Source organism: Physeter macrocephalus, chromosome 9 (assembly GCF_002837175.3).
Source record: "Physeter macrocephalus isolate SW-GA chromosome 9, ASM283717v5, whole genome shotgun sequence".
NCBI classification, from domain to species: Eukaryota; Metazoa; Chordata; class Mammalia; order Artiodactyla; family Physeteridae; genus Physeter; species Physeter macrocephalus.
The window spans coordinates 2,611,075-2,637,218 of record NC_041222.1 but is presented as its reverse complement, the minus strand read 5'-3'; the positions used below and the strand labels follow the sequence as shown (position 1 = coordinate 2,637,218).

The following is a 26,144-nucleotide window of genomic DNA, read 5'->3' as shown; positions in this document are numbered from 1 at the left end:
GTGACTGGGGTGAGGAAAGTGCCACGAGTATTACAAAGGTAAAACAGACTGGGCTAACATCCTATTACCCAGACCTATTTTGGTGCCCTAGGGAGTCCAGTAATGGTGCAAGCTCTAATTGTTGCTACTATCCAAAGAATACTGAACTCTATGCTAGGTGTTTAAATACATTATCTCATTTAATTCTCACAATATTTCTGTATGACAGATTTTACTTTTTATCCCCATTTTACAGATGAGGAATCTGAAACTGAAAGGTATTCCTAGATGTCCTCTTAGAGCGAAAATAACATGAGAAACTTATATCCTATTTCATTTCCTAGTAGATTCTTTAACAGTATTCTATAAAGTACTGCTCTTCAGAATAGTATAATGGGTTAATAAAACGTAGCAAGGAAAAAGGAGGTGGGGTTTACAGGGGCAAATAAATTGAGAAATTCAGGGTTAAAACAGGTTTTTTTTAATTGGAGGACTTCTAAGAGCACTCGGTATGCTAATATACTTTGTAAATATGAGGCTATAGTTCTTCTCCCTGACGAAACCCTACAGTCACCTGGCAATTTTTTTTTTTTCAAATACTGATGACCAGGCTCCACTCCATATCAATTAAGTCAGAATCTTTAGAGGTGCAACGCAAGAATGGATATTTTTTAAAAGCTTCCCAGGTGATTCCAAGGGCTGTCAGTGTTGACAACCCAGCTCTGTGGGGGAGAGTGGGGTATAATTATTGACCTGTATTTCACAGAGCACCTGATTAATATCTTGCTTGGTAGAACATAGTTTTAAAAATGCTAAGACATACACTATCAAAACACTCCTAAAATTCCAATAGTTTATTTAAGTCCAGTTCACATCTCCTAGACTATTTTGTGGCCCAAAAAGTAAAATTTGATTTTATCAGACTGAAAATTTTTTTCCTTCAAAATTGTACTGCTGAATTTTACAGGAACAATCTCAGCCCAGAGGTCACATTTCTGAGCTGCCCCTCAGTATGTGCTAGATAACTATAAACAAGAATCTTTACCAAATGAAGTAAAGCAACAACAAAAGCCAGGATTTCATGTTGAAATGGACCTATTTAAATGTCAAGAAGCTCAGAAAGGGGTCAAGACCACAAAACAACTAAAACAAAAATTCCTTTGTGAACACAGGATTTTTGAGAATTATTTTAAAGATATCACTTTTAATGAAAGATCCTCAAAAACCTATAGGCAATTTTATGAAATAAAATCATTAAAAAATTGAGATATAGTTAGTTCACATGCCATAAAATCCACCCTTTTAAAGTATATAATTCAGGAAATGACGTTAATTTGAGAAACTCTGAGCTTCTTTCCCCATCCATAGAATGGCCATAATATCACCAACCACCAGTCCTGCAGAAATTGAGATTAAATGATATCAGGTCACAAAGGACCCTGCACATCACAGGAGCTTAGGAAATGTTAGATTCTCTTCCCTACAAAGAAAAAACAAACTTCTCATTATAATACAACTTTTCTGAGGGCAGGGGTAGGACCTCTTTTATTCAGCTGGCGATAGGCCTGGCATCAGCATCCTGAAAACACTGCTTTCCTCATTCCCTTCACAAGTTAAGAAAAGCAAGGAAGGGTTGGAAGCCCAGGACCCAGAATGTTACCTGCAATATAGCGAATCTCTGGTAAGCACATCATGAGGTCAGGAAAACGGTTTGGCTGATGTGTATACTTATATTCAGTGAAATCCTGGCAAATGTACCAATATCGTTTGTTCAATTGTTCCAGCTGCGAGGCACTGGTCAGGCCCCTGATATCTGTGAAAAAACCACAGGAAATGGGAGGGGCTTTATAATGTGGAAGAAACACTGGCTCCTTGAATATGTGTATCTTTCAATGAAAAGTTATTAAACATTGTCTCAACAGGGGATCTTCTCTCTTTCTGACATGGAGGAACAAAAGCTCTGGGTAAGGGAAGAGAAATAAGATAAAGGAAAAAATTATCAAGGATAATCACTAGACTGAGCATCCTGAGGGCTAGACTTATCTTTCTCAACTCTGTACCCAGCTCCCAGCACAGGGCTTGGCACAAAATGGGCACCAGTGGATGTTGAACAACTAACTGAATAATCTATCTTTCCCAATTTATCCTTCACAGTATCTTTAAATTTGCTCTTTGCTGGAACCATTCAGAAATCTTCACGCTTCTACATATAATTACACATGGTCTCCTACGTGCTTCTACTCATACTATTCTACCTGGGCCACTGGTATTCTACTGGGTCACTCCAGTTTTTTTTCTGTATATAAGTATACCTTGTTTTATTGTGCTTTGCTTTATTGCACTTCAAAGATATTGCATTTTTTACAAATTGAAGGTGTGTGGCAACTCTGCACCAAGCAAGTCTATTGGTGTCATTTTTTCCAATGGCATTTGCTCATTTCATGTCTCTTTGTCACATTTTGGTAATTCTTGGAATATTTGAAGCTTTTTCATTATTATTAGATTTGTTATGAGGATCTATGATCAGTGATCTTTGATGTTACTATTGTAACTGTTTTGGGGTGCCACAAACCGCGCCCGTATGAGACGGTAAACTTAATTGATAAACGTTGTGTACTCTGACTATTCCGTTAACTGGCTGTTCCACTGTCTCTCTCCCTCTCCTCGGGCCTCCCTATTCCCTGAGACACAACAATATTGTAATTAGGCCAATTGATAATCGTACAATCGCCTCTATGTGTTGAAGTGAAAGGAAAAGTCACATATCTCTCACTTTAAATCAAAAGCTAGAAATAATTAAGCTCAGTGAAGGAGGAATGTCAAAAGCCGAGACAGGCTGAAAGCTAGGCCTCTTGTGAGTGAGCAAAGTTGCGAACGCAAAGGGAAAGTTCTTGAAGGAAACGAAGAGCACTACTCTAGTGAACACACAAACGATAAGAAAGCAAAACAGCCTTATTGCTGATATGGAGAAAGTTTGAGTGGTCTGTATAGAAGATCAAACCAGCCACAACATTCCCTTAAACCGAAGCCTAATCCAGAGCAAGGGCCTAACTCTCTTCAATTCTATAAAGGCTGAGAGAGGTGAGGAAGCTGCAGAAGTCTGAAGCTAGCAGAGGTTGGTTCACGAGATTTAAGGAAAGATGCTATCTCCATTAAAGTGCGAGGTAAAGCAGCAAGTGCTAATACTGAAGCTGCAGCAAGTTATCTAGAGATCTAGCTAAGATAATTAAAGAAGACGGCTACACTAAACAACAGATTTTCAATGCAGACAAAACAGCCCTATATTGGGAGAAGACACTATCTAGGACTTCATAGCTAGAGAGAAGTCAATGTCTGGCTTCAAAGGACAGGCTGACTCTCTTGTTAGGGGCTAATGCAGCTGATGACTTTAAATTGCAGCCAATGCTCATTTACTACTCCGAAAATCCTAGGGCCCTTAAGAATTACGCTAAATCTACTCTGCTTGTGTTCTACAAATGGAACAACAAAGCCTAGATGACAGCACTTCTGTTCACAACCCGGTTTACTAAATATTTCAAGCCCACTGTGCAGACTTACTGCTCAGAAAAAAAGATTCCTTTCAAAATATTACTGCTCACTGACAAAGCACCTGGTCACCTGAGAGCTCTGATGGAGATGTACAATGAAATTAATTTTGTTTTCATGCCTGCTAACACAACATCCATTCTGCAGCCCATGGATCAAGGAGTAATTTCAACATTCGAGTCTTACTATTTAAGAAATACATTTCCTAAGGCTATAGCTGCCCAAAGATAGTGATTCCTCTGAAGGATCTGGGCAAAGTAAATTGAAAACCTTCTGGAAAGGATTCACCATTCTAGATGCCATTCATGATTCACTGGAAGAGGTCAAAATATCAACATTAACAGGATTTTGGAAGAAGGTGATTCCAACCCTCATGGATGACTTTGAGGGGTTCAAGACCTCAGTGGAGGAAGTACTGCAGATGTGGTGGAAACAAGAGAACTAGAATGAGAAGCGAAGCCTGAAAATGTGACTGAATTGATGCAATCTCATGATAAAACTTTAACAGATGAGGAGTTGCTTCTTATGGATGAGCAAAGAAAGTGGTCCCTTGAGATGGAATCTACTCCCGCTGAAGAAGCTGTGTGAAGACCGCTGAAATAACAACAAAGGATTTAGAATATTACATAAACTTAGTTGATAAAGCAGCAGCAGGGTTTGAGAGAATTGACTCCAAATTTGGAAGAAGTTCTACTGTGGGTAAAATGTTCAAACAGCATTGCACGCTACAGAAAATTCGTTCATCAAAGAAAAAGTCAATTGACGTGGCAAATGTCACTGTGGTCTTATTTTAAGAAATTGCCACGGCCACCCCAACCTTCAGCAACCACCACCCTGATCAGTCAGCAGCATCAACACTGAGGCAAGGGCTTCCCTGGGGGCGCAGTGGTTGAGAATCCACCTGCCAATGCAGGGGACACGGGTTCGAACCCTGGTCTGGAAAGATCCCACATGCCGCAGAGCAACTGAGCCCGTGCACCACAACTACTGAGCCTGTGCTCTAGAGCCCTCGAGCCACAACTACTGAGGTCGCGTGCCACAACTACCGAAGCCCACGTGCCTAGAGCCCGTGCTCCGCAACAAGAGAAGCCACCGCAATGAGAAACCTGCGCACCTCAACGAAGAGTAGCCCCTGCTTGCCGCAACTAAGAAAGCCCGCATGCAGCAACGAAGACCCAACGCAGCCAAAAATAAATTTAAAAAATAAATTCAAACAAAGACAACACTGAGGCAAGACCCTCCACCAGCAAAAAGATTACAACTCGCTGAAGGCTCAATGATGGTTAGCATTTTATAGCAATACATTTTTTTGAGGTATGTACTCTGTTTTTTAAGACATAATGCTACTGCACACTTAACAGATCACAGTATAGTATAAACATAACTTTCACAGGCACTGGGAAACCAAAAAATTCACGTGACTTGCGCTATTGCAATATTCCCTTTATTGTGCTGGTCTGGAACCAAACCTGCAATATCTCCAAGGTACGCCTGTAGATGTCTCTCTCATTCTCATATATGTATATATATATTATATAGTGTGTTCATATACATATAAACACACACAATCCCCCTTTTTCATATATAGAATATAAATATTCTATACATAAATCTTACCCAGGCTTTGAGGCCCAGCTCTCAGATTTCTGGTCCTCCAAGTAGTTGTTACTGATCTCCCCCCATCTGAGGCTCAAGCAATGTAACAAGTGCCATCAGAATGTATACTTCTTGAGGCCAGGAACCTGGGATCTAATTTACTTCAATGTCTTTAATGCTCAACACAGGGCCTGGCCTAAGGGAGGTACACAGAACACCAGATAAATGCATGAAAGGTGCAGAAGCAAGAGGAAGAGGTCAATACTGAGGGAGGAGTGGGCAAAGAGGCGGGGGGATCAAGAGTCTCTGGACTAGGAAACTGAATACAGGAACACAGCATTTTCAATGTCATAGGCAGCAAAACAGCCCAGCCCCACTCTGAGAGTAGAGTACTCATATGTTACTCTGGAAGAAAGGGAACACAAATTCTCCTTGCATACTCTGCTTACCAGCAGCTACCAAGCACCGCTCTGCAGGTAATACTCCATGTAAATCACACCCACCACTCTTCGAATTAAAGCCATGCTTGATATGGGTGTGTGAGTTCTGTGCACCCCAGCTCTGCCCTGAAGGGGCCGTCAGCCTGTCACAGATCCCTTATCTCCAGTAGTTTCATCAGTCACTCTGCTCTTCTTCAGTCGCTGGTAAACTTGGTGCATATTTTAAATGACGCATGTACTGTCCTTGATGTCTGTGTTTAAATGCATTAAAACTGACTAAACAAAGCAAATCCTCTTCCTTCCTCTATGAGTTATAGAGGCTGTGGCATTTAGGTTTGAAGAAAAAAATCCAAACCATGCTCTGCGCTATAGTGGGGCAGAATGATGATGAGGGCAGCACAGGACTTCCAAGATCGGTAGCCACATGGTGTGACAGATTCTGTGTGACAGTCCTGAAGGTAAAGGGGGTAGGGGTGAAACATGAAGGCAAAAGGGCAAACATTCACTGACAAAAAAAAAGTCTTTTCTTCCCACCCCCAGTTACTCACCTTGATTTAGGAAGTTAATTGCTTTCATGCAAGCATACTCCTCATTGCTCACTTTTAGCTGATGGAACTTGTGATACAGGTAGATGAGCCGCTCAATCACCTCCATCCCTTCATCACTAAATCTGGGGAACAGACACCAGTGTTAATAATGGGCTCTGATTACCAGTGGAGGTAATGGAAGGGAGACAGAAGTAACCTACAGCTCCTTAAGGCAGCTAAGATAGGAAAGCGGTTGAGCTTGGGGGAAATGGAATCCAGACACATTTGTGAAGGACAGGTGAATCCATGGTTTGTCTAGAGGCCAAGGCAGCTCATACAAGCTGCTGTTCCCAAGGTCAGTTGGGGTCAATCAAATCTAAGTTCAAATCCAGCTCCATCACATACAAGCTATGAGACCTTGGGAAAGTCCTTTGACCTCTCTAAGCTTTGAGGACCTCCTCTGTAAAATAATGCTTGCCTTCTTGGGGTAAAAAGGGTCACGGGGGTTTGGGATGTAAATGTAGAGAAGTATGACATCGTTAAGATACTGCTGTTGTTGCGATGCAGCCTCTAGTAACAATGGCAGCTTCCATGGTGACTCTATGTGAGCTACTGCCACAATGAAGGAAAAGCTGCTGATTGTTTTTAAGTTCACTGTTTCCAGCATGGCTGAGGTTATGCACAGTGAACATTTTTATTGGCATCCCTGACTTCAGCTAGAGAGGGAGGGAGGGAAACATAAATTGAGCCTCTATGTCATGCCAGTCTCTGTGCTGGGCACTTTATGTGCATTATCTCATTTAGTTTTCTCAACCCTATGTGCTAGGTGAGATTATAATCACCATTGTACAGATGAGAAACTGAAGTTCAAAGAATAGAAGGGACTGGTCCGCAAGCACACAGCTAGTTGGTAGCAGAGCTAGAACCTTGAACCTGGGCTAACTCCCTAAGGCCTTGATTTTCTCAATATCTGAGGTGGCATCCATTAGCAGAGAAGACTCAACGCTGACCATGCTACTTTTTTTTTTTTAATGTTTTTTCTTTCAGGAGTGTTCTTTTTTTAATTTATTTTAAATTTATTTATTTTTGGCTGCATTGGGTCTTCGTTGCTGCACGCGGGCTTTCTCTAGTTGCAGCGCACAGGCTTCTCATTGCGGCGGCTTCTCGTTGCAGAGCCGGGGCTCCAGGAGCGCGGTCTTCAGTAGTTGTGGCACATGGGCTCAGTAGTTGTGGCTCGCGGGCTCTAGAGCGCAGGCTCAGTAGCTGTGGTGCACGGGCTTAGTTGCTCCCCAGCATGTGGGATCTTCCCGGACCAGGGCTCGAACCCATGTCCCCTGCGTTGGCAGGTGGATTCTTAACCACTGTGCCACCAGGGAAGCCCCCATGCTGCTTTCTTTGGATTAGGAGTTAATTCCCTGGGGAAACACCAAGTTTTAGGCAAAGGAGCCCTAGGCTGGGGGACTAATACTCTGGGTCATAGTGGGGAATATCTTATACCAGAAATGGAGATACTCCCAAACCAAGGAGGCAAAGGCTTAGTGGGAAAATAGTTTATAAAAGCTGGGGTCAGGCCCAGCATCCACTCTTCTAGGTGTTCCAGACAGGCCTCTGATGTAGCTGAGTCACAGAGAGATGCTTAGCCTCAGAGTTGCTTCTGGGTGACTTGTTCAGATCAGGGTACTACAGCCCCATGCTAGGCAAGAAGCCCCTATCTGGGTAGGGTCCAGAACTCCTGGGAATGTACTACTGCTGTCTGGGTCCTATTGCTTTCTGTGTTGACTCTGAAGGCTTTGCAAGGGCTTGGCTTCCTGGCCAGGCAGGACATTTTTCTCTTTCCTGGGGAAAGCCTGGCTCCTGTTGAGGCCAGAGGCACCTGCACTTCTCAAGCACCAGGGGGAGCCACAGCAGCAGCTACTTGCAATCCGGAGCCCTGACCCTCTGGGTCCCAGTTTGCTAATTTGAACTACCATGTTTCTCTCTGCTCCTGGCCCAATGGCTTTTACAACTTTATTAATATGTTCTCAGATTGGCTGACAGACACACATATTTAATAACCACTACAATAACCATATCTAGTATTCTACCATTTGTTGAGTGTTTGCTACTTGCCAGGCACTTTGTTAAATATTTTAAATCCATCATTTCACTGGATGCTTCCAATAAATCCACAAAAAAGGATATTATAATCCTCTTTGTTCACTTGTGGAAACAGGCTCAGAGAGGTTATTTACTGTGCCCTTATTGCATTCTTACATTTTACCCTCCTGATAATCTGTGAGAAAAGTAATATCACCTTCATGTTAGGGAAGAGAAAGCAGAAGAGATGCCTTCTCCAAAGTTCTAAGTGAATAAAACAAATTAGTGGTGGTGGGGACAAGGTCGAAACCCAAGTTTTCTCATTCCAAGTCTGTCGCTTTCTCAGCACTACACTGTCCATTCCCTGTCTTGTTCTTAACTGGCAACTGGGAAAGGCTACCACATGCTACCACAGGGGATACCTCAGGAGGTCTGTGTTCCCAGAGCAACTCAGCTCAGGGCCCAACCCAGAGTGGGTGTTGGACTCGCTGCAGTGCATAAAACTGCCCCTCCGCTGCCTCCATGATGCTGAGACCTGCAGGAAGCAGTGTGCCTGTGAGTGAAGATCACTCCTCATCACAGTACTTTGTCAGCGACTTCTGTTCCTGAGAGGGAAAAGGTCTTTACTGAAAATGCCCATCAGTATCTGTTTGGAGGGGTGGGGAAGAGATGGGATGGGGTTGGGCATAAAAAAGGAGGATGCAGCAGTTTCAGCATCTGTCTGGTGGCCAAGCAGTATAGCAAGTAAAGATAACACTCTCTCCCCTCATCAGTAAGCTCTTGCCGCAAGTGCTCACTCTGGCTCTGCAGAACCTGCAGGTGTGTGGCTACCAGCCAGACCCCTAGACAGCAATGCTAAACCTATTCCCAGTTGAGTCTTGACCTGAGGGACACAAAGGAACTCCCACATGCCTGGCCTGAGTATACGACCCAGATCTGCCCTCTCTCTTGGGGAGAGCACATACCCTCTTTTCCCAAGCTTCCTAGGATAGGCAACCAGCATGGACCCCTGGCAGCCAGCCCAGCAGCCCCCACTCAGTCTCCACAGCCTGACTGCAAAGATTTCCTCCACACCCCGCATCCCGCCCCTTGATAAACAAATTGTTCTCTGTTCCATGGGCCTGCTTTCTCCTGCAGCCGTGCCTCCTCCACATCTGCCCACTCCACAGTTCTAACGCCCCTGTATTCCCTGTCTACAAATTATCAACATTCAAAGCCTGAAAGTTGGACAAACACACCCATTCTTCTTCTAGGTTACCATTACACAAGCATGTTAGGACAAGGAAAACATTCCTGCCAGGATCCCCCAAACCACTGGACCATTCAGTCAGCAATTGAAGCTGACACTGTGTAAGTTATGTCCCATTAAGGGGGCTGAAGGGCCCAGTTGTCTCTTTTTCACTCATCTAAATGCACCTACTCCCAGAAGCAGTCATCAGCCACATCCTTAGAGGAACTGCCATCTCAGCACCCACATATAGACTCCAAGATGAAAAGTAAGACTGCAGCTCCAGGACACATTCCAGAAAGTCAAACTTTTGAGAAGGCTGAAAAATTTAGTAATGGTAAAGAATCTGGGCTTTAGAGCACAACAGATCTAGATGATAATCTCAGCTCCATCTCTTTTAGCTTTATAGCCTTGAGTTTTCACCTCTCTGAACCTCATGCTCCTTCCTCATGTATGGAACAGGGTTAATATTAGTACAGTCTCTTAGGGAAGTGGTGAGGACTAAACAAATAATGTTTGCAAAGCACTTAAGATGGAATTTGGCACAATAAACAGTCTATAATTGTTAGCTATTATCATTATTAACAGCAGCAGCAGCATCACTCGTGTTATCACAGCAAAAAGAAAAGACTGTGTTTCTTGAACCTTACAGCTAGGGTCTTAGCAGGGAAGTTGTGAGGCAACTTTCCAGAGATCTGGCAGAAATGGGGCTAGTGTTCACGAGATAGAAGTGCCCATTAAAGCCCATCTAGTGCAAGGCATCTTCTCCTAAGAGTGAAGGAGTCTTGATTAGGGCCAGGAGCAGTCACTGGCTGGTGCTACAATCTGCTTTAAATCAAATTCACCCGGCTCACTGTCTGGTAACAGCCTGATTAAGGAAAATGGGCACCATAAATTTGATTCAATATTTGAGAAGAGAAGAGGAGGTGGTCATGTATCATCTGGGAAAAGTCTTTCATGACAGCAGGAACTCGCTTGCACTCAACAGTTGTGAAAAAGTAAAGGCATTTTGTGGGAGTGGGAGTAACGCCGGAGTAGGCAAGGTAGGGAAGAGCTGTGGCCAATTACAGACTCCCCACTCTCCACAGTCTGGGGACTGCCTTACAGTGATGAACCTGATTCCAAAGGTTCTGGTACTTCCATTTCCTCTGGCCTCCTGGGCAGTTCCACATGCATCTCAGACTCAACAGACCCCAAGTCAAACTCAGAGCAGCTCATCTCTCAACCTGTTCTTCCCAGGCTCCATTATCTTGGCTAAGAGAATTGGTGCCCACCTGCCTGGCAGTACCCCCAACTTTTCCACTCACTGAGGTCCCACTGACTTTACCTCCCTGTCATCTCTTAACTCTGTGCTGCCCTCTCTATTCCCATGGTCACTGCTGCCTTGTCCAGGACTTGTTTATTTTTACCTGGGCTATGGAACAGCTTCCTACACAGCCACTGTCTTCTAGCCTTTTCTATGCAATCCATCCTGACCTTTATAGCCACAGGGATCTTTCCAAAATGCAACTTGACATGTAATTGCTCTACTTAAAAACGTCCCATGACTTAATACTATTCACCCAATAAAATCCGAGTTTTTTAGATTAGCATTTGAGCACCTTCACGACTTGTCTTTCCTGTACCTCTCTCTCCTGTCATTTCTCCCCTCATTTCTCTGCCTCTCAGATATATTCTCTCTATACCCTAATCCACAGGATTGCTTTTTGGTTATCTGCACAAACCAACCACCCAGAATCTCTACCTTCTAGGACTCTGTGTTATTCTACTGCCTGCCTCTTATTCTCTATAATCTACCTAGAAAAATGCCACTTCAAGGTGCAGCTCAAATGTCTTTTCCTCTTTGGCAACCATTCCCTGATTATGCAAGTAGAGGTACTCACTCTTTAGTCTATGCTTTCACAGTCCCTCATATGCCCCTCAATCTCCACTAATATCACCCTGAACTGTAGATTCTACCTGCTTCTATTTGCCCCCCCCAATCCCCTAAACCAAGAATACGGGCTCTCATCTCAGAAACCATGTCTGTATTATCTGTTATCCCAACACCCCTCCTCCAGGCACACACAACAGGTGCTCAGTAAATGGGCATGTTGAACTAACATGTTGAAGTTTAACTTGTATTTTTCCACTGAAGGATTCCACAGTGGAGTGAAAGTCCTAACAATGAATCTACTTCTTATCCTCAGAACCCACTTGCAAGCTCAGCTGCAACATGTGTTCCAGAGTTAGCACTATTCAATACAACTTTCTGTGATGATGGAAATATATATATATATATATATATATATATATATATATATATATATATATCTGCAACTGTCCAATACAGTAGCCAGTAGCCACATGTGGCTCCTAAGCACTTGTGGCTACTGTAAATGAGGAACTGAATGTTTTTTTTGTTCTGTTGTTTTTTTTGCGGTACGCGGGCCTCTCACTGTTGTGGCCTCTCCCGTTGCGGAGCACAGGCTCTGGACGCGCAGGCTCAGCGGCCATGGCTCACGGGCCCAGCTGCTCCGCGGCATGTGGGATCCTCCCGGACTGGGGCACGAACCCGTGTCCCCTGCATCGGCAGGCGGACTCGCAACCACTGTGCCACCAGGGAAGCCCCAGGAACTGAATTTTTAATTTTAAGTAACTTAAATAGCCACCTGAGGCTAGCAGCTACTACACTTGATAGTGCAGCTCTAGATTCTCCTTGGTAAGGACTCTTCCTAGAAAATAAAAATTCCCTCACTAGTTCAGTTGCTACTGGTCCCTGCCTTGCTCTTGGGGCTCAAGGGATTGGAAATAGTGGGATGGGGTGCCTTTCATGAAGCTTAAAGCCACGGAGAACCCTGCATGGCCAGTGATCCTTGCCTACCTGCAGAGGGCATGGGGAGACTCACCATTCTATAGAGAGGGGAGCCCACAGGCTGACTTTGTAGGCAGCCACAGGCTGACTTGGTAGGCAGCCACAGGCTGACTTTGTAGGCAGCCTCAGGCTGACTTTGTAGGCAGCCTCAGGCTGCATTGGTGGATTCCAGGCAAATAGGGAGGCCGGGCTCACTGGGCCAGCTCTGCAAATCCTGACAATATTAGAGCAGGCTGACTGCTATCCAAACACTCAGTCAGCCCAGAGATACAGAGCAGGAGACAGGAATTTGATGGAAACAATGAATTAGAGGCTCAGGACAAGGGGTTAGGTTATCTGCAAAATCAGATAGCTCTGTTTAAGGACAAAATGTCATCTGGGTTAAAAACTCTGTCATTTATAGATTACCATCAAGCCTGTAAGCATCATTAATAAGGAAATATTAGAAAACCAGGGGGAGAAAGTACCCAGACTCCTCCCTCCCTCAGCTGTGCAAAGGGCCCTTGAAGATGTTACAGCTTTGCTCCCAGCCTAAGTCTCAACTTATCTTTATGCCATATGGTGATTAAGTGGCAGAGGGAGATGCACCTCAGTCCTGTGTAGAGAAGTCTGGGGGCTGGTACTCTACCTTCTCCAGCTTTCTTCGGTGGAGGAACCTTTTCTTCCCTCTTTCTTGGTGCTCTGGAATCCCATGACTTCCATTATTTTAAACTGTCTAATAAAGGTGAACTATTGGAAAGGACTATTTAAATGCGATTTAAACTTTTATTTTTCACATGGATAAATCAGTAAGTCAGAAAAGTTGTATCAAGAGATCATTTTTCCTGATTTTGGGGTGTCACCATGTGCTCCAGGTCTCCAAAGTGAGTAAAAGACCTGCTCTAGGCAGGGAGGTTAGAAGGATCCTAGCCGGCTGCGATGAAACTTTATGCCAGAAAACATCGAGGAGGAGAGTTTAGTATTTCAGTCCCATTCTCTTATCTCACTACATCTGAGATACAGTGAAAGAGCCTAGACTTTCACTTGGGCAGGCATAGGTTCAATTCCAGGCTCTGGGTTCAAATCCAAAACCCTCAAGGGTAGGCCCCTCTGAACTTCAGTTTTCTCATCTATAAAATGGGCATAACAACACCTACAGTGCTGGAGACTGTGACAAAGAAAGATAATAATGTAAAATACCAAGCCCAGTGCTTGGCACACAGTAGGTACTACAATAACTCCTGAGTCTTTTTCTTGGATTGTAAACTACAGCTCAGAGCCCCTCACCTTGTAGGAAATGTTCTTTCCAGATACATTAACTTATCTCAGTAATCCAGATGTGACCAAAATAACAGCTTAGCACTTGCTAAGCTTTGCTGAACATTATCATTTATTCCTCACAACTACCTTGTTGGGGAGGTATTGTCATTACCCCACTTTATAAATTCAGAACCTGAGGATCAGAGACTTGACCAAACTTACAAAGCTAGCCAGCAGCAGAGTGAAGATTCAAGTCCAGCCATGTGTGGCTTTAATGCCCATCCTCTGGAGTGTCAGGCAGCCCTGCCTTGCAGAGATGACAATGGTTTGGTTGCCTGAGACTTTCTCCCCAGCCAGGAGCTCTCACCTATGTAGTTCTTCATCAGAGGGTGAGTACTTGGCGGTGACATCAGCCAGCTCCCCGAAGATCTGCTTGCTGTAAACAGTGAGGGAGGACAGCAGGATTAATTCCTGCCACGTAGAGCTCAGGAGGCACGTGTAATCCTTGATTGAGAGCTCGCAGAAGAAAGGCAGTTTCTTGATCCAGGCAATCTGCCTAAAAAGCAGCTCATCAGCCAGGCGGCAAAGCAGGGCAAATAGCTCTGCTTGAGTCACAGCATATCTGGGGGGGTAGGAACAGGAGAAAGTTACTTCTAGTGGCCAGAATGGTGAGGATGGGGGCAAAGGGAGAGAGTACTCCTAAGGGCACAAAGGGTCTCTGGCAGTGGGCTCCTTGCCCTTGACCAAGGATCTCCAGCTCCATTCAATTCAGTTTAATGATAAAGGGACAGGACTGGGGCCAGCAGTAAGCTCAGGGCTGGAGGAGCAGATGTGATAAGAAAAGGTTGCAAAGGGGAAAGGAGGCTTAGAAGTTTGTGCAATTATCAGGGAGTAGGACTTTTAATGCTCCATGTGTTAGAAGAAAATTCCCAGTCACTTTTGCACCAGTTTTGGAAATGAGAGCTAATTCCATTAGGGTGAATCTGGTGCCTACTCAATACAGGGATTGGCACAAAAATGAGCCTCGGGGCGAGACGGCTGAAAGAGAATAGAACAGGTTCAGAAGCTTTTCTTGCTCTCATTGCACCCCCTGGTGGTGCGAGTTCAGGAAACTAAGCTACTGCGGGATGGAAGGAGCAGGGCATTTCTCATCTCTGGGCTGGAGGAGATAGGGTCCCAGTTTTCTTTCTCTCAAGGTCCCTGTCATGACTCTTCCCCACACCCCCACATCAGATTTATAAAGGTTTTGGTGGTGGCCTTCTTGTAGGCAGACATTTGAATTTCCTCTTCTGAAATGGGAAACTAGCTTAAGAAATCTCAGGATACCTTTTGGGGCAGAGGGGGCGGTCTAAGCTTAGTAACACTCAAACAGCCTATGCTCCAGGCTAAATGAATAATGAGTACAGCAATGGGTGGGCTGAACTATTATCCACTCAGGCAGAGCTGACAGGATTGAAAGAGTATTCCTTCCACCCGCTCAGGCCTGCACACAGAGCACACGGCACTGGGCTACTGATGAGTATGTTGACTAAGGATACAGACAGGCCACAACCAGTTAGTGCCTTGAGTGCCCTGTTAAGAAGCCTAAACTTAATGTATGATTATTCCCAGAATTACAGCTCATCTCTGGCACAGAAGCACTCAGACCCATTCCAGAGTCTGGCGTACCTCAGCCCAACCAGAAACAAAAGCCCTTTAATCCCAACTCCATAGGGATTGATAAATAGCCCCCACTCTATAAGAAAAGATGCTCAAGAGAAAAATGAGGGATCACTAACTTCAACGATAAGCAAAGATATGACTTCTGATGCTCGAGTCATTGCTTATTATCCCCCAACTCATTCCAAAGCCTGGGGTACAGCAGCCAGGGATGAAGATGGGTGTGGGGTAGGGACCACTTTGAAGCTACAGGGCTAAACAGACCAAGACTCACTCACCCATCTTCAATCAACATGGGCGTGCCCAATGGCTCCAGGTCCTCGGCTGACACCAGCTGATGAATCAGACTATATGACTGGGGATCCAGGCTGCGAGCTTGTGGGGGCAGAAGTGGAGAGTGGGCAGAATAGCTAAAAAGGTGCGGTATATATTGATAGTGTGGAGGCACAGACATCCCCATGTATTGATCCCTGAATGCCATGAATCCATTTAGTTCCACAGACCTACTGGAGAGAAAAGTCTCATGTCAAGCAGAAACATCGCAGGTCTATACTGCCTACTCAAAGGAAGTGAGCTAGGAGGTGGCTCAGGTGTTCTCTGGCCATGCACTCCGTCTTCATTAAGCTAAGGACATAATCAATGGTTACAGGCATGTCTCCCCTACTAGATGGGGTCTCTGTGCAAATGTGCATATATATATGGCTCACCTTTGGACACCCAGAACTTGGCAGAGCTGTACTGAAAAACACTGGTTAAATGACCTCTCTGTACAGGTGCCACATTTGGAGAGTTTCATAGAATATTCATAGACTATGATGACAAAGGTGAGTGTTTATATTTTACACTGCTAGGACAACTAAGTCAGAAACAGGCTAAGTGCCTTGCCAGGCCACAGAACAAATCCAGCACCTAGCAAAGAACCTGGCGTGTGGCAACAACTCCCTAAACATTCACAGGAAGGAACAAACTAAGGAACAAACGAATGAATAAAAGTTATAATGAAATATCAAGAGAAAGGAATATTCTTATCTTCCCCACCTTTCTTGGAGAAATCTAACAGTCAACTAGTTTTACCTAGATGACCCCTCCTGTAACAGGGGCTGGCAAACTATGGCCCATGGCCTGTTTTGGTAAATGAAGTTTTATTAGAACACAGCCACACTCATTCATTTACATATTGTCTCTGGCTGCTTTCGCACTACAATGGCAGAACTGAGTAGTTGAGACCTAGACTGTGTGGACTGCAAAGCCTAAAATATTTACTATCTGGCCTTTATAAAAAATGTTTCTTGGGGCTTCCCTGGTGGCGCAGTGGTTGAGAGTCCGCCTGCCTATGCAGGGGACGCGGGTTCGTGCCCCGGTCCGGGAAGATCTCACATGCCGCGGAGCGCCTGGGCCCGTGGACCATGGCCGCTGAGCCTGTGCGTCCGGAGCCTGTGCTCCGCAACGGGAGAGGCCACAACAGTGAGAGGCCCGCATACCACAAAAAAAAAAAAAAAAAAAAAAAAAAAAAAATGTTTCTCAACCCCTGTCCTAAAATAAAGATTTCTGGAGAAAGAAAATCTTCCTTGGTAGCTGATGACTATATTTCATACCTAACAACTAACTTAAAATATCATTCTAGAACCAAGAGTCTTCAAACTGGTATTTCATGACACCAGCAAATCTGACTAACTTGAAAAGTTTTCAGTTTCCTAAAAGTTATAATGCGAAAATCTTCACTCTTGCTGAGGCAGAGAAATGATAACTTAATTCGATATTGTCAATGTGGGTTTTTTTTAAATGATAAAGTAAGTGAGAGAAAAGAGTTACAATTAAAATGTTATTCTGTTAGGTGAAGAATGTATGGGCATGGATAGTGGCTATAGCACTTTATCAATCTGCAGAAGAGACTGCTGACATTTTCAAGGTCTTTAGCTAAAAAATGGGCTGTAAAATGCTGCTTTGCATCATCGTCACCCCAACCCCAAAAGACTGAGGAAGCAAGAGTACAATGGCTGAGACGGACTGGCAGGAATACCCAGCCCAGCTCAGAGGTTGCTTGTGGGTCCATTCTTTGGGTGATCCCTAGATGATGCTGGGTTTGCCTTGAAGCTCACCTGGAGGACAGTGTGGAGCCTGGTGAGGGCTGGTTGCTCTCTGAAGCCCTGTTCCCAGGGGAACTGTGGTCGCTGTCACCATGGTTGCTCCAGTGACTGGCCTCTTCCTCAAATTCCTGCCCAGACATAATCCTTTCGATCTCTTCCTCTGATATCTTTGACAAAGAATTGATATATGTTAGACTAGGTGTTCCTTCTTTAGGACTGAGAACTTATTTAAACTTCATGGGGATTCTTAGAACTCTCTAGAGAGAAAGTCAAATTCCCTCCCCTCCACCCACATACTCCAGGTCTCTCTCTCACTAATCTTAGGACAGCCTGGTTGCCTGCCTGCCAGCACTATGGCTCACCATGGCATTCCTTTTGTCCATTTACCCTCCTCCCAGCCACAAAGCCTCTAGGTTCCTCAACACTCCTCTTTGTCCTTAGTCTATTCTTTCCTGCTGCTGAAACACCATTCTCCAATAACAAACTCCTACTTGCCATTTAAGACCCAATTCAAATGTCACCTTCTTTTTGAATCCTTCTATTACTAAGCGCAGACAGAATTTTAGGTCCTTCTTCTATCCACTCATAATTCTGTGTATTCTGAGAGAGGCAGAATACCATAACGGTTAAGAGTTTGAATTTTACAGTCAAATCACCTTTGTTCTAATCCAGGTTCTGCCACTTTCTAGCTGTACAATCTTGGGCAAGTCATACAACTATTTAAACCTAAGTTCCTTCACCTGTATAGTGGAGAGAATAATAGTATCCATCACATAGGACTGTTTTGAGGATTAAATTAGTTAATATATTATCACATGTTTAGAAAAGGGCCTAGCACAAAACTATTATGGAAGGCTGACAATGATATCTTGATTATCATTGTTATTTTTATAGCACTTATGGTAATGTATCATAAAAATATCCTCTATAAGACCTTAGGCTATGACAGGATCTAGAAAAAAGCAGTACTCAAATAAATGCATGTTGGATAAAGGAATAAATGTCCACTTACTCAGTACTGACTGTATACCTTTGCATGAGATTTCTTAGTAAGAAAGACATTTCTAAGCCTACTGAATAAAAGAAGAAACTGTAGCTCAGTCAAGCAAATTGACTTGCCCATGTCTGAGCAGGAGTTTGAGGAAGAGGCCAAAGTAGCCAAGTATTCAGTCCAGTGCTCTAGCTACTTTGCCATATAGGGAGTGGACACACACTTCTTCTCTAAAGTGTTTAATCCAGAGGCCAAGCTGGCTAAAGTCAGCACACAGAATGAGAGTGAGTACTAAGGAAAGAGAGCCAGATGAATTTTTGTTTCTTGTTCCTATGGAAAGCCTGAGAGGACATTTTCTCCCAAGTCTGTCTGACACAAACCTACAACATACTTCTTTGCCTTTGAGGGAACCTTGAGCTGCTCCAATCATAGATATAAATAGGCATTTAGAACTGGAAGTTAGCCAACACAGAGGACTTTGAGGGAAAACAAGAAATGTTTAACTGGTGCTCAAGTTGAGTGATTGGTTTTAAATAGTTTGGATTGCATATTGAATTAGAGGGTTTGTCTTTTTTTATTCAGTCACATGTAGCAAAAAAAAAAAAAAAAAACCTAAATCTTTTCTCTTAGAAAAGAGAGGTCCTTAGAACACTGAAATCATTGTTTACATTTTATAAGACACATGAAGACAAATGGTGCCATCAAATTACAAGCCATCTACTGGAGGCCCTGAATGTGCAGCCTCAGTGATAGTGGTGAGAGCAAAACCAGAACGTCGAGGTCATGAAAGTACTTGAGCTTGGTAAAAAGGGCCAGTTATGGTAAAATCAAGCTTATTCCAGCTGGAAGTCAAAGTTGGACTGTACTTGTCTCTCCCTGAGGGTCTCATCGGACACTAAGCAATCATTAATGCACTGAACAGGGGGATGGAACTTGTTGGGAGCGCTTGAATCTGGGTGTAAATCTCATCTGTCATTTCCTTACTGTTGGGCAAGTCACTCAAGTTCTCTGAGCCTTAGCTCCCTCATTAGTAAAATGGAGATAATACCACTTGCCTCATAGCTCATGATTCCCTCACTGGGTGCTGGAGCAAAGAAGCATACAGGTTTGAGTCAGATAGACTTGGGAGGTTAATCTAAGACAAAGTTATTAAGTGCAGGTGCACAACAGGTGCTCAATAAATGGAAATTCTATCACTTATTTTTAATTACAATTAAACACAGTTAAGAACTTGGAGATAACAGCTCTCTCTTCCTAACACACCACCTAGAAACAGTAAAAGACTAAAAGGAAAATTATATGCCCAGTATCAAAAACCCAAAAGCAATGACAGATGAAATATGTTTTTCTGAGCATCAGCCTCCTCAATTCTGGAAAGAACATAGAGTCTGGAGATGTAAATGACTGAGGATCCCTTGGCATGGTGAGACAGCCACAGAGGGTACTCAAAAAACATTAGGTAATAGTGAGGAAGGTTTTTCATTGAGGAAATGCTTAAGAATTCTTCCCAGTGGATAAACTTTCTATTGTATCGAAATATAAAAGGAATAAATACAAATAAGGCCATACATGAAAAGCCCATAGCTAACATCATACTCAGTGGTGAAAAACGGAAAGCTTTTCCTCTAAGATCAGGATCAAGACAAGGATGCCCACTCTTACCACATCTATTCAACATAGTACTAGAAGTCCTCGCCAGAGCAATAGGCAAGAAAAAGAAACAAAAGGCATCTAAATCAAAAAGTAAGAAGTAAAACTATTTCTGTTCACAGAAGACATATGATCTTATATGTAGATAACTTAAAGATGTCACCAAAAAACTATTAGAACTAATATAAGAATTCAGCAAAGCTGCAGAATACAAAGTCAACAGAGAAAATGAGTTGCATTTTTATATACTAATAATGAATTATCTGAAGAGAAAATTAAGAAAACAATCTCATTTACAATAGTATCAAAAAGAATAAAATACTTAGGAAAAAACTTAACTAAGGAGGTGAAAGGCTTGTACACTGCTGAAAGAAATTAGAGACATAAATAAATGGAAAGACATCCTGTGTTCATAGATTAAAAGGCTTATTAATATTGTTAAAAAGTCCATACTCTCCAAAGTGTTCTACCGATTCAATGTAATCCCTATCAAAATTCCAATGGCATTTTTTTGCTGAAAAAAAAATCCTAAAATTCATATGAAACCACAAAGAAGCCCAAATAGCCAAAATAATCCCAAGAAAGAACAACAACACTAGAGGCCTTGCACTTCCTGATTTCAAAACATATTACAAAGCTAAAGTAATCAAAACAGTAACGTACCGGCACAAGGACAGACATACAGAGCCCCCAAATAAACCCAGACATATGGTCAAAAGATCTTTGACAAAGATGCCAAGACTACACAACAGGAAAAGGAGAGTATCTTCAACAAGTGGTGTTGGGAAAATCGGATATCCATATGCAAAAGAATAAAATTAAGAGTTTTACCTTATGCCATATGCAAAAAGCAACTAAGTGGATTAAAGACTTAAACATAAGACCCAAAACAGTACAACTCCTAAAAGAACATAGAGAAAAAGCTTCTTGACATTGGCCTTGGCAATGATTTTTTTTTCTTTTTTTAATTGAAGCATAATTGATTTAAAATATTGTGTTAGTTTCAGGTGTATAGCATAGTGATTCAGTATTTTTACAGATTCTATTCCATTACAGGTTATTACAAGATAATGGGTATAATTCCCTGTGCTATACAGTATTATCCTGTTGCTTATCTATTTTATATATAGTAGTCTGTATCTGTTAATCCCATACCCCTAATTTGTCAATGACTTCTTGAATATGACATCAAAGCAAAAATAGAAATATAGGATTACATCAAACTAAAAGACTTCTGCAAAGCAAAGGAAACAATCGACAAAGTGAATAGGCGACTTCCAGAAAATTTTTGCAAACTATATATCTGATAAAGGGTTAAAATTCAAAATATATAAGGAATTCCTACAACTCAATAGTCAATTAACTAATTAATCAGCCTGATTAAAAAAAGCAAATACCAGGGACTTCCCTGGTGGCGCAGTGGTTAAGAATCTGCCTGCCAATGCAGGGGACACAGGTTCGAGCCCTGGTCCAGGAAGATCCCACATGCCACGGAGCAACTAAGCCCATGTGTCACAACTAGTGAGACTGTGCTCTAGAGTCTGCGAGCCAGAACTACTGAACCCACGTGCCACAACTACTGAAGTCTGCCTGCCTAGAGCCCGTGCTCTGCTACAAGAGAAGCCACAGCAATGAGGAACCTGCGCACCAAAACGAAGAGTAGGCCCCACTCGCCGCAACTAGAGAAAGCCCACGTGCAGCAACGAAAACCCAACACAGCCAAAAATAAATAAATAAAATTTTTTTAAAAGTAGCAAATACTTGAATAGACATTTCTCCAAAGAAGACATACAAATACCCAACAGGCATATGAAAAGATGCTCAAAGTCACTAATCATCAGGGAAATGGAAATCAAAGCCATAATGAGATATCACCTCATGCCTATTAGGATAGCCAGTATCAAACAAACAAACAAGCAAGCAAGCAAGCAAGCAGACAAACAAACAAAAAACTCCAGAAAATAAGAAGTGCTGGAGAGGATGGGGAAAACTGGAACCCTGTGTACTCAGGTGAGAATATATCAATAAAATGGTGTGGCGACTATGGAAAACAGTATGGAGGTTTCTCAAAAACTTAAAAACAGAATTATCATATGACGCAGTAATTCCACTCAGGGTATTTATCCAAAAGAGTTGAAATCAGGATCTTGAAGAGATATCTGCACTCTCATGTTCACTGCAGCCAAGGCCATGTTCACTTTAGCCAAGAGGTAGAAATAAGCTAAATGTCCATCGATGGATGAACAGATAAACAAAATGTGCTATATTCTATTTACAACAGCCAGGAAATGGAAGCAACCTAAATGTCCATCAACACAGGAATGGATAAAGAAGGTGTGGTACATACTACCCATGGAATATTACTCAGCCATAAAAAAGGAATGAAATAATGCCATTTGCAGCAACATGGATGGACCTAGAGATTGTCATACTGAGTGAAGTAAGTCAAAGAAAATATCGTATGATATCACTTATATGTAGAATCTTAAAAAATGGTACAAATGAACTTATTTACAAAACACAAATAAAGTCACAGATGTAGAAAACAAACTTATGGTTACCGGGGGGAATGGGGGGGGGGATAAATTGAGAGATTAGGATTGAGATATAGACACTACTATATATAAAATAGATAACTAAAAAGGACCTACTCTACAGCACTGGGAACTCTACTCAATCCTCTGTAATGACCTAAGTGGGGAAAGAACCTAAAAAAGAGTAGATATATGTATATGTATAACTGATTCACTTTGCTGTACAGCAGAAACCAACACAACATCATAAAGTCAACTATACTCCAATAAAAATTAAAAACAAAAACACAAAGCAAAAACAAACAAAAAACAAAAAATGTGCTATATACATACAGTGGAATATTACTCAGCCTTTAAAAAGAAGGAATCCTGTCATATGCTGCAACATGGATGAACCTTGAGGACATTATGCTAAGCAAAATAAGGCAGTCACAGAAGGACAAGTCCTGCACGATTCCACTTATATGAGGTATCAAAAGTTGTCAAACTCTTAAGAGCGGAAAGTAGAATGGTGGTTGCCAGGGACTGGGGGGAGGACGAAATGAGGAGTTGCTGTTCAATAGGTATAAAGTTTCAGTGATAAGATTAAGAAGTTCTAGAGATCTGCTGTACAGAATGTGCATATAGTTGACACTACTGTACTGTACACTTAACAATTTGTTAAGAAGGTGTATTTCCTGTTACATGTTTTTTACCAGACAAAAAAGAGCAGCTATGAATGGAGACCGAAATAAATTAATTTGCAAGAGACACATATGACTTGAATAAATGAATAAAAATGTTTGATTTAAAAAAGAGAATGAATGCAGCACACGCCCCACACCTGAGTGCATGTGTACCAAGCTCATGTGACAGAAAACCCTCCCATACATCATCAGTGTATGTCTCAAACCAACTCTGAATTCCTGAATTTCTCTCATTCCCTCATATTCAATTGGAGAAATCCTATCAATTTTACCTATTAAACATTTCTTGAATCTATTCCCTCTCTTCAATCTGCACTATCACTGTGCTACTTGAAACCACACTGTCTATATCGCTCGCCTGGACTGCTGTAAAACCCTTTTAACTGCTTTTTCTTTGCCACCAGTTTCACTGACCCTTACCCAGCTCCTCATAAACAATTTACATTGCTAGAATGATCTTTCCAAAATGCAAATTTGACCATATCCCTCTTTCTACTTAAAACCTTTTAGTAGTTGCCTCTTGGTCTATCCCCATAATCCTTGAATCATGGTCCCTGCCCCCTAGAGGGTACTGAAGGATTCACTTCATGGGTCGTAGCAGATCCAATTCTCTATCATGATGAAGTTCTTCTGCTGGCCAAGTAAGAACAAGCGATGCAGGCTGGCCCCACAAAGGCTTTACTGAAGGAACTATAATCAAAGTTAGTTGAAGGCCACTTTTTAGAGAACTGATTCCAAACTCAAGGAATCTGCCTTATCTCCTGCCACTTCACAACATGTGCCCAGTGCTCTAGCCTGAGTGAATGAACTCCTTGCCATTCCTTGAAGATTCCTTTTACAGTCTATTCTGTCTAGCAGGAATAAAAGATGTTTGGGTTTCCACCCCTTCTCAACATAGCTAATTCTTCCTTTCCCTTGAAGACTCAGTTCAAACTTTATCTTCTCCAGGAAGCCTTTCCTGAGTGTCTCCAGTCCTCAACCATGGCTCTGGCCCAAACAGAAAAGAAGCCCCTTCTTTCTGTACTCCCTGGGCAACCTCTGTTATCACCCACTGTATTATGATGTCCGTTTACATATCTGTCTTTCCCACTACACTGAACTTACAGTACAGGGGGCCTGGTACAGAGTAAGTAATACTGAGTAAATGTTTGTGGGACTGAATGGGTATTACCTTCCCTACTTTACAAACAGGCAATCAATGAACTTTCTGCTGAAATATCTTTAGTGACACTGAACAGCAAAGTAGTCTTGCTGATTTCTGCCAGACTACGTAACTACAACCTTAAGTGACTGACATAAAAAGTCCTCTGGGAAGAGTCCACCTGCCGACGCAGGGGACACGGGTTCGTGCCCCAGTCCGGGAAGATCCCACATGCCGCAGAGCGGCTAGGCCCGTGAGCCATGGCCGCTGAGCCTGCGCGTCCGGAGCCTGTGCTCCACAACAGGAGTGGCCACAACAGTGAGAGGCCCGCGTACCGCAAAAAAAAAGTCCTCTGGGAAATTCCCTGGTGGCCCAGTGGTTAGGACTCTGCACTCTCACTGCAGAGGGCCTGGGTTCAGTTCCTGGTCAGGGAACTAAGATCCCATAAGCTGCGTGGCGCGGCCAAAAAAAAAAAAATCATCTGGATGCTTTAGAACCAGAATTGGATTCATCTTCTGTAAAAATCCTTAGGAAGAGTTGAGGCATCACAAGTGGAGCTTTAACCATTATCTTATATATTTAAGATTTTCAAAGCACTTTCATATCCAGGCTCTAAAAGCAGTTTTACAGGAATGAAAGTAAAGATGGCTCCCCCTAGCAGCAGATAAGAGGATCAAGGTGAGCAGCTACAGGAGCATCTGGAAGCCTGAGCTTTCAGGGTAGATCACAAAGAGTAAGACCTAGAACTCACCTGGACTGGCCCAATGCTCTTATTCCGGCCTCCAGGCATGCCATCTTCTCTGATTGCTGGAAGGAAACATAAGTTAAGACAGTAAGAAGCATGCCCACAGAAGTCTAGGCACAAAAAGAGAACTTATTTGGCCAAAACCATAAGGTAGTAATAGGTGAAGCTAAGATTAAAACACCGATCTTTCTGGACCCAAAGCACATATTCTTTCCATCATTCCAGGCTAGCTCATAGGCAGCAGATACTGTTGGGCCCCCAAGGCACTGGATACACACTACACACACTGTATACATTCAATATGCTCAACGAAGATGACAGCATTATTAATAGTCCTACAGTTACAAATATCCCACCAAGATGATGCATTTGAAGGCCTTGATAAATTCAAGGGGGCGGGGGGGGAGATAAAAAGAATACTTCCATTTTAAAATAAAATATTTTTTATTTCTAGTCTAGGTTTGAGACTAATTTGCAGGATGAGGAAAACAGGTTTTTGTTTTTTTTTTTGTGGTACGTGGGCCTCTCACTGTTGTGGCCTCTCCCGTTGCGGAGCACAGGCTCTGGACGCACAGGCCCAGCGGCCATGGCTCACGGGCCCAGCCGCTCTGAGGCATGTGGGATCTTCCCGGACTGGGGCACGAACCCGTGTCCCCTGCATCGGCAGGCGGATTCTCAACCACTGCGCCACCAGGGAAGCCCCAGGTTTTTTGTTTTTTAATCACTCAGAATTTTTACCTCATTAGCTGTTTTCTACAAAGGCAGTCAGTAGAGTTCCCTTGCAGTTGATTTCCCACTCATGTAATGCAACAAAAAGAAGCTATTTAGCATTTCCTAACTATAAAAAGCAGACTTTAAATAGTACCATCATTGTTTACAGAGCACTTATTACAGGGGCACAGACAAGGAACCCCTGATTTGCAATTACAGAAGGGTTCTGGTGTCTGGCAAAGCTTTCTGGAAAATATAACTTCTGAACCGAGTCTTAAAGGATAAATAATTTATGCAGGCAGGAAAACGGTGCTCCAGGTTGACTGGACAGTATACAGAAAAGTTTCAAGTTGAAAGTAAGCATGGAGAGTTCTTTCTGGGAATTTCCAAGTGGTTCAGTCTGGCTGAAGCGTGTGTGTGTGTGTGTGTGTGTGTGTGTGTGTGTGTGTGTGTGT

At 42.9% G+C, this 26,144-nt stretch overlaps 1 protein-coding gene across 4 annotated transcripts in view; it reads right to left on the bottom strand.

Moving 5' to 3' along the window:
- The window catches only part of NR6A1 (nuclear receptor subfamily 6 group A member 1), a 212,163-nt gene that overhangs the window by 4,028 nt on the left and 181,991 nt on the right, over positions 1-26,144 (bottom strand). For 3 of the 4 annotated variants that reach the window (XM_024126298.3, XM_055086974.1, XM_028493527.2), the window contains 6 exons: positions 24,985-25,040; positions 17,244-17,398; positions 15,423-15,650; positions 13,853-14,107; positions 6,110-6,231; positions 1,640-1,792 (listed from right to left, as the gene is read on the bottom strand). In XM_024126298.3, the coding sequence (XP_023982066.1) occupies positions 1,640-1,792; positions 6,110-6,231; positions 13,853-14,107; positions 15,423-15,650; positions 17,244-17,398; positions 24,985-25,040 (969 nt within the window). The remainder of the gene's footprint in view (positions 1-1,639; positions 1,793-6,109; positions 6,232-13,852; positions 14,108-15,422; positions 15,651-17,243; positions 17,399-24,984; positions 25,041-26,144) is intronic. The other variant, XM_007113868.3, reaches the window with a different exon arrangement.